This window comes from Psittacula echo, assembly GCF_963264785.1.
Source record: "Psittacula echo genome assembly, chromosome: 2".
In the NCBI taxonomy this organism is placed as follows: domain Eukaryota; kingdom Metazoa; phylum Chordata; class Aves; order Psittaciformes; family Psittacidae; genus Psittacula; species Psittacula echo.
Window position 1 is genome coordinate 5,565,552 of NC_137737.1, and position 8,942 is coordinate 5,574,493.

Genomic DNA, 8,942 nt, shown 5'->3' on the forward strand with positions numbered 1-8,942 from the left:
CAAGGCCAGGTTGGACAGGGCTTGGAGCAACCTGGTCTGGTGTGAGGTGTCCCTGCCCATGGCAGGGGGTTGGAACTGGATGAGCTTTAAGGTCCTTTCCAACCCAAACCAGGCTGGGATTCTGTGATCCTATGGAACAGGTCCACAACCACCAGTGTGGTGGGGGTGCTCTTCTCACCCCACAACAACGCTCATCCCAAACCTACCCTCTGAGAAATGCCAACAGCAGAGAGTTGGGACACGGAGTCTCCACAGCACCAAGACACATCCTATAAGGCCACCATTAAACCTCATCTAACCAGAAAGTGGTACCATGCATAAAGGTCTCTGTGGTACCAACACCACATTGCTTGAGCACCTACCACAACAGCTAAGCCCACCGCAAGCCCCAGCAAGGAAAGAGGTGGCTGCTCTGTGCCCAGTCCCTCCCATGTTCCCCTCCAGCTCACACTGCCCCATGGGATGCACTCATTGCTGTTATTAGCAGGAGAGCCCCAGGAGCCTCTAATCATGAAGCCACAGTCCCAGAAGACAGCAGGGCCTTACAGCAGCCCTTGTGTCCCAGGGAAGCACATGAGCTCACACATGCACACCAAGCCTCTTCCCAAGCCGCAGCCAGCCAAGAGATGCTCTGCTCTAACACAGCTGCCCCCCCCAGATGGACACAAGGAGGGAAGGTCAACCCATATCCTTGTAATAGTGGCAGATTCAACACAAAGACCAAATAAACACAAAAGGTTGGCACTTACTTAACAGAGCAACCTCCGGATCCCAGGGGAGCAGAACCAGCACAGGCCAACCTGTGAGCACAGCAGAGCAGCTTGTCCACAGAGCTCTTGTCCCAGCTGGGTACCACGCAGCGCTGATAACTCGCAGGGTTCCATAGCACAGGCCTTAGATATGACATTCTAGTGGAGTTCCTGCTTCTCTCTTCGAGGTGCGGCTCCAGAAATCCCAGTTCTCCTTTTGGAGCACAGCCACAAATGTGCTGCTTTCTGAGAGGGAAAATAAGGTTTTAAGCAAAGCGCAGAAGCATCCTGGGAGTCAAGGAGGGATCCAGGTCGTGCTTAAACAAACCAAATCAAGACTTAAAAGGGGCTGAACGCTTGGAACCAGAAACAGGAGCTGCGGATGGAGAACATCAGCTGCCTGCAGCATTCAAAGGGGGTTTGCCCCACCAAGCCAAGGAGAAGAGCCAACAGCCTCCTCACTCCTACCCCACCCCACTCGTTGTGAGCAAGGGGGAGGAGATGCTCCAGCCCCTCACCCCTGAGGCTCATAAAGCCTTACCCAGCTGGGAGCAGGCTGTGGCACAAAGGAGGCTTCAGAAGCACTGCTGAGCAGGTACTGGCAGCTGGGTCTTGTGGGTGACCTTGCCCCTCAGATGGGAGCCTCTAACAGCAAAATAACAAGTGATGGAAAATGGTGCACGCTGATTCCCTCTCTACACGCGCTGCTTATTGTTTCCCTATATAAGCAAAGCCAATGAGTTGTGTACCTGTGAGCTTTGGGGGTACCAGGGACAAGCCACTCTAGAAATGCTGGAAGCAATAAGGCAAGCAGGATGGATGAGCATCTTCATCTAGGAGCGCTGTATTTCTCTGCACTGAAAGCCAGCAGCATCCCACACTTGCTCCCTTAGGGAAATTAGAAGCAGCTGAGCATGGAGGCAAGTTTAAGACCCAGACACATAGAGAACAACACAGGGTCTGGGTTGGGGGTTTTGTTACAAACAGTGTATTTGGATCCCTGTGAGAGGGTGACACCATCCTGCTGCAGGGAAGCCAAAAGCCAGGCAAGAGGCATGGCAAGCCACAGCAGGACCAGCTCTGCTCCCACGGCAAGAGATGCAGCCAGGAGCTGAAGATGCATCAGACCCCACAGCCAGGGGATTTGCAGCGGTGTGAAGCCTCTCCTGCAGCACTAAATAGCAGCTGGGATATTTAGGAGGGCAGGGAGTCACCTCAAAAGGCTCAGGTGTGCTTACAAAGCAGCTTTTGGCCGTTCTTCCCCTCTATCCTGCTCCCAGGCCACCAGCAGCAGTGGAGAGCGGACAAACCAGGAATAACAGCCCCATCTACTGGGACTTTGGAAACGATCCTCACCCCGGCGCTTGGCAGCTGTGCAGCCCAGCACCATCATCATCCTCCTCCTGATACCCGCCAGGTGGGAGCGATGCTCCGGGGGTTGTCTGCCCCCAGGAGCCCATGTTTGTTAACATGCCTGTGTCCGAGAGCAGCGACAGGCAGGTAGGGTCATCCTCACCTAGCTCAGACCCAAAGGGCGAATATAGAAGGGTTCGGGTTGGAAGGGACCTTCAAAGCCCATCCAGTTCCAACCCCCTGCAATGAGCAGGGACATCTTCAACCAGATCAGGGTGCCCAGAACCACATCCAGCCTGGCCTGGGATGTCTCCAGGGCTGGGGCATCCACCACCTCTCTGGGTAGAGGAAGGTAAAGGTAGGTCAGTGTTACCAGCCTGCAGATGGGAAGAGTGGAACATTAAGCAAACAGAGCTGAGTCTTCAACTGTGCATAAAGCTCTGCTTCCTCAAAAAGAAAAGCCTTGCTGTAATCCTACAACAATACTTGGGTACTAAAAATACCAGGTGATTATTTGAGCCAAGAAATGACTGGAGAAGAAAAGGAACATCTGTGAATGTGGGCACACAGATTAGAGAGGGAATTAGGAAGCACATGTGTATGTGAGACCCACAGATCACATCATAGCATACTGGCAAGGACTCCTCAACAGCTCATTTCTCCAGAGGGGTTCTGTGATGCTCAGCAACAGCAGGTAGCTCCTGCTGTGATTGAATGTGGGAGAAAAAGGCTGTCCTAAAAAAGATATCAGGCGCAATTCAACCAACCCAAACACGTAAAGATCCCTCTCTCCTCCCCTGTGCCCCTGCATGCTAGGAACAGAGCCTTCCTGCAGTGGAAGTGAAGGAGCTTTGCTGCAGCAGCAAAAGCTGCCTCCTTTTCCAAAGGGCTGCTATCCACCCCTTCTGCAGAGCTCCCGTTGAAAAAGCCCTTCCACCCCACCCCAGTCACCCCAAAGAGGCAATTCTGATTCCACATGCGGAGATCTGAGGGTATCAAGTTATTTGGGGCAATCTCAGAACTGGGGAGTGCATCAGCAGCCCCTGCCCCCAATTCAGCTACAGCACCCACCCAGGGTCCCAAAGCAAACAGGCTCTCACCATCCCCTGACACACAGCGATGCACCTTAGGTGGCAGGAAGGAGCCGCTCACTGCTGGGTGCCGGGAGGAGAAAGGCTCAAGGATGTGCCAGAAACACACATCTGAATCCCAGACTGGTTTGGGTTAGAAAGGAGCTTAAAGCTCATCCAGTTCCAACCCCCTGCCATGGGCAGGGACACCTCACAGTAGTTCGTGTCTCCCAAGGCTCTGTCCAACCTGGCCCTGAACACTGCCAGGGACGGGGCAGCCACAGCTTCTCTGGGCACCCTGTGCCAGCGCCTCAGCACCCTCACAGGGAAGAGCTTCTGCCTTAGATCTAACCTGAACTGCCCCTGTTTCAGTCTGAACCCATCACCCCTTGTCCTATCACTACAGTCCCTGATGAAGAGTCCCTCTCCAGCATCCTTGTAGCCCCCTTCAGACACTGGAAGCTGCTCTGAGGTCTCCATGCAGCTTCTCTTCTCCAGGCTGAACAGCCCCAATGTTCTCAGCCTGTCTCCATACGGGAGGTGCTCCAGCCCCTGAGCATCCTCATGGCCTCCTCTGGGCTTGCTCCAACAGCTCCATGTCCTTATGTTGAGTACACCAGCACTGCACACAGTGCTGCAAGTGGGGTCTCACGAGATCAGAGCAGAGGGGCAGGATCACCTCCCTCAACCTGCTGCTCACGCTGCTTCTGATGCAGCCCAGGACACGGGTGGCATTTGTGTTTCTGGCAAACAGAATGGGAAAAAGGGCCCTTTTAGGGCCAAACAGTAAAGTGCTCCTGTGCCTCTCAGATAAAAGCTGTGCATTAGGTAACAAGATCTTTAGCTGCCTTGCATCTAATAGGTAAAGCCAACAGATCAGCTCCATTTGCACAACAGCACAGCCAGGCTGCTTTAGGCTTTTTACTGCTAATATGCACTGTTACAGTAAAAGAAATGAGCACATGTGCTAAGGGAGAACACTCTTCAGGCATTGACTGGCATGGCCGAAGCGAGAACAAGAATACCAGATCACAGCAACATGGGTGAGCACAACCAATTTGAACCCATCTCCACCTCTAACCAATCCCATTTCTCCTGGTAAAGTGTCTACCTTCCGTAATTGCTATTAATCACAGAAATATACTCTCCAAAATAATTAAAACAAAAGAATTAAGGGGGAAGAGGTGTTTGGTTTGGCTTTGGTATTTTTTTCTGAGGATTACTGCAGCATTTTTGAGGGAGGAATCAGTGACAGCGGTGCTAGAACTGCAGCTTCATCAGAGGAGCAGCTCCCAATCCAGGGCTCTCCTCCCTATTCCATGCACCCACCCTCAGTGGGCCGCACGATGCCCTGCAGACTGGTGGAAGCTGGAACAGGTGCAATGAATCACCCCCTTGGCAACAAGCCACAGGCCCCAGCACCAGGGTGAAAAGGCAGGTACAGACCCTCCACCACAGACCATGCCTCACACTACCCATGTATTGCACCCACCAAACAGTGTAAGACAGCAGTGTGTGGTGTGTATTAAACCAGTCTTTATTTCCCTTGCAGTACAGCAGGACTGAAGTTAGGACCACTCTGTGGCAGTGCCAACCCATTCAGTTGCCTGAGCTGTGGGAGCTGCTGACCAGTCCTCAGTGGCAGGCTGGGCACTCCAGTCCTCTGCAATTACAAAGCCAACAATTAGTACAGCACAGCTCTTCCCACCCGCTGCAACAACCCCCCTACTTCCCACAGCCACCCCCCAAACTGACCTGTGGGGAACTGCTGGATGGGCACAGATGGGACCTGCACTCCCTCAGACCAATCTGCAACCTCAGGCTGAGGAGGAGCAGTGAATTCAGGAGCTGGGGCCGTCCATTCCGTCTGGAACTCCTCCTTTGTAACTGCTTTCTCAGCAGCAGCCTGCTCCTCCTTCTCAATCTGCAATGGAAGAGCACACAGCCTAAGTCTCCCAGAAACACCTCACCACCCTCATGGACCAGATAACAGGCACCACAGTGAACCAACCATCACCTTCAAATGTGAAGTGATTATACTGGCAAAGCCTGTCTCTAACAGCAGGCACAGATACGGGGCAGGAGCACCAGGCAAGCAAGGCATCTCAGACACATCTCTTACCTCCTCAGGATCCCTGTAGAAGTACAAGTCAGGCATGACTTCCCATGGATGCTCACGGGAGATGGTGCCACGCATGCGCAGGACCTCCCGAGCCAGCATCCACCACATCAGACCCACGGAGTGGGCTCCCTGGAACAGGAGAACAGGGTGTAAGATCTGCTGCAAAGCTAAAACCTCCAAAACACCTTTTCTTCTTTGAAAGAGCAAGACTTCCGTGCATCCAATCCAAGGTTCTTACTCAGCAAGAGAAAGGCTTTACTTGCTAATGCCCAGACTTGTGCACTGGGGACTCAGGAAAAGGCAACTTGCTGAGTTCCCAGTGACATTTTCAGGTCTCTGCAGGAATCAAAGCACAGTTCAAATCATTAGCACCTGAATTTGCTGTATCCAGCATTGCTTAAAGCAATTCTCCTGCTATGGTGCTCCTACTGCTCACTACCCCACATGAATCTTAACCAAAAGGCAGGGATTATGCTCATCACATGCTAATAGAAAACTCAGCTAAATGAGCAAATCTCACACACATGCTCAGAATTGGCTTACATAAGTTGTAGTGAATGATATCTAGATGGGGATCAAAGTAAGTTTCCCATCTTCCTAGACTTTCAGGTGGTTTCTGGCAAGGTCATGTTTCTGAGCAGTTTCTTCAGCAGGTCTCTATCACAGAATGGTTTGGGTTGGAAAGGACCTTAAGACCATCCAGTTTCAACCCTCCTGCCATGGGCAAGGATGCTTCACACTAAACCGTGTCACCCAAGACTCTGCCCAGCCTGGCCTCGAACACTGCCAGGGATGGAGCATTCATTCGTATTCATAGACTGTGGCAAGAATGATTACCCAACTTCACTCATTGGGCCACAGAGACCCTCCTGGTGTCAGTGAAGTCTTGCCAAGTTACTATAGCACACGTCCTACACTTGAGAGTTCCTTGGCCAGAAACAGGCCTCAGCTCCAAGCTCCAACTGTGTGCAGTTCTCCTCATCCCCTCCCTCCTGCTCGCTTGCAAGAGGCCTTAACTAACAAGATACAAGGCAACCCTTACAAAGCCTCTACCTTGTTGTTGCAGGGGATAGCGATGTCCACGTAGCGCAGCGGGGAGTCGGTGTTGCACAGCGCGATGGTGGGGATGTTGACGTAAGATGCCTCTGTCAGGGGCTGATGGTCAGCCCGGGGGTCTGTGACAACCAGGAGACGTGGCTCACGGAAAGCTGCTTGGATCTGGTTTGTGAAGGTGCCAGGGGTGAACCGTCCAGCGATAGGAGTAGCCCCGGTGGCAGCAGCGAACTTGAGAACAGCACGCTGCAAAATGGACCAGAGTCAGAGTGAAGCAGGAAAACTGCATTTCAAGCCACCCAGGAGTGTGCACAAAATTCAGCTGAACTGTTTCAAGGCCTGGGTAAAATCAGGGCTCACCAACAGCTCTGCACTCAGAATGGGACAAAATAAAAATGCTTCTGAAAATCGCTATGCCAGCACCAGGAGTTATAAAGGTCAGATCCGCCAGCAAGGCAGGAATTCAAGATAGAAAACCCTGTGGTTTTTTGAAGTCTGCACGGTCTACTCCATAGTCTCATAATGAAAACCTGAAAAGGGGGAGAAAATAGCTTATGAAGGAAGCAAAGCTAATTTTCTTCCATTATTTCTACACCTTTCCATTATCTAGCAGCTTAACCACAGGAAAACTCAGTAGTAAATACACACAAACTGCTGCTGTGCTCATTAAATCTGCAGTTCTTACTCACCTGCACCATCTCCTCAGGCATGTGGCAGGGCCTACTATCAAACTCCACTCACAGAGGGAGCCCCCTCTCCTGGCGTTAGCGAACACCCTGCCATGCAGTTTGCTGTAGCACACTTCCGACACTTGAGAGCTCATCGGCCAAAAACTGACCTCAGCATCAAGCTTTAACAGTGTGCAGGTCAATCCCATGCGAACCCAAGCTTTTCCTTTGTAAATCCATCCCATGTCATCCACAATCTCCCTAAACATCTGTGGCACTACCTACATTGATCCAAAGAAACTCAGTTCACAGCTAAACTTCAGTGGCCTATTAGATATTACTTAAACGTTGTGCCCCCTTCTATGACACTTTTTTGCTAGCAATCTAGAGATGAAACTAAACCCACAGTTACTACACTTTGCTAAGGAACAGAGCAAATGATTTCATTGGAAACATATGTATCAAGCACTTATTGTCCCCAAAAAGCAGTGCCAATGGCTCCCAGAATTACAGGGGTAACAGGAGCACCAGGGGACTGACCACCAATACCCCAATAGGAAGTACCCAAAGGAGAATATGAACCAAGTTACCAAACACCCTAAAACTACAGAAATGAGGCGTGGGTTTCAACTGATCCATGCTGCAAGTGCAACACAAGAAACACGCTGACAAAAAAAAGCATTTCCAGGGCCATAATTTGTGCTACTTGCACTATTAAACTGCCACCGGCAGGCAATGATGCAGCCAAGAGTCCTGGTCCCAAGACTGCAGGCTCCATGACCACCACACATCCTCACCTGTCCAGTATTCCTAGAGGAAATGACGCTCACATCAGCTGGGTTCTCAATGGCAACAATGGCACGAGCTGCCAGGAGGAGCTTTTCCCAGGTCCTCTTCAAGTTGATGATGTAAATACCTATTGGTGACAAAAGGCTTTAAAGCAACCAGCTGATACACCTTAGAACAGGACAGCACTTTCCTGCCATTAAACTTGTTGCATGGCTGTGGTTACTGCAAAATTCCATTAGTGGAAAGCTATTTATGTGGAAGGCAACCTATGAATACGATGGATACACTTCAGACATCTATCAACATAAACCAGGGCCTGATATGAACTTCAGCCTTTTAACAGGTGCAGCTCAGACTGAAAAACACTGCAAACAAGTAGCAGAAATCACTATTGAGACATTAAAACAGTTTTGTTACTATAGTCCAGAACTATCATAACTGCCCAAATGCAGCTGTGGTTAATTCAGCAAGTTATGAAATACGTGTTTCATTCTACTTCTCCAAATAAACTGATTCCATCAGTAAAAAACATCTGTGCTTTCAGGCCACGCAGACACTGCTAAAGAGCCCAAACACTGGTACTTCGTTCCCTCCTCACCTGTGCCCACAGAGCCCCAGCTGCCCCCAAAGGGCCAGCCACCCCCCGGGTTTACCATCGCTTTTCCTCTTGTAGATGTACTGCTCCATCTGGAAGTCAAGGTTGGTGCCTCCCAGGTGGGTCCCGGCAGCGAGGAACTTGAGGACATCCTCCTCCTTCATCTGCAGGACATCGAGACCTCCGGACATTGTGGGGGTTCCCTTTGGAAGCGACGACAGGGAACCTGTACGGACAAACACCGCGCTCAGCCCTGTGGGGACCCCCGCCTCCCAATGCCACACGAGGCCCCTCAGCCACCGCCGCCATCTTGGCCGCGACGCCCGCCTCCCGCAAGCCTCGGCCTTCCCCGCCGCTCGGCCAGGGCCGCCCGCCGGCACCACGAGGTGTGCGGGAGGAGGCTCCTGGCTACCGCCGCGGTGCGCCGGGACCCCCGGAGGCTCTCCGCAGCTCGCCCCGACCGCCTGCCCGCACTCACACTGGCAACGCCGTATGGAAGCCTCGGCAGGCGCGGAGCGAAAAGGAAAGGCGCTCCCGTGTGAC

The 8,942-nt window shown here is 51.9% G+C and overlaps 1 protein-coding gene across 1 annotated transcript; it reads right to left on the minus strand.

Moving 5' to 3' along the window:
• Nucleotides 1-4,688: 4,688 nt before the first annotated feature.
• On the minus strand, nt 4,689-8,934 carry LOC308217446 (small ribosomal subunit protein uS2). The gene is made up of 7 exons (XM_080610518.1): nt 8,878-8,934; nt 8,458-8,625; nt 7,813-7,931; nt 6,348-6,593; nt 5,295-5,423; nt 4,928-5,096; nt 4,689-4,835 (listed from the first exon to the last, which is right to left on the minus strand). The coding sequence occupies exons 2-7, from the start codon at nt 8,588-8,590 to the stop codon at nt 4,741-4,743; spliced, it is 891 nt and encodes a 296-aa protein (XP_080466644.1). The 5' UTR covers nt 8,591-8,625; nt 8,878-8,934; the 3' UTR covers nt 4,689-4,740.
• Between the last annotated feature and the right edge of the window lie 8 nt (nt 8,935-8,942).

Excerpts from the sequence above, each read along its gene's own strand:
- LOC308217446 (XM_080610518.1), bottom strand. The coding sequence starts at position 8,590 with ATGTCCGGAGGTCTCGATGTCCTGCAGATGAAGGAGGAGGATGTCCTC. Across the intron at positions 7,932-8,457 it reads CTACAAGAGGAAAAGCGATG|GTATTTACATCATCAACTTG; the intron begins GTAAACCCGGGG and ends TGTCACCAATAG. Across the intron at positions 5,097-5,294 it reads TCTACAGGGATCCTGAGGAG|ATTGAGAAGGAGGAGCAGGC; the intron begins GTAAGAGATGTG and ends CTTCCATTGCAG.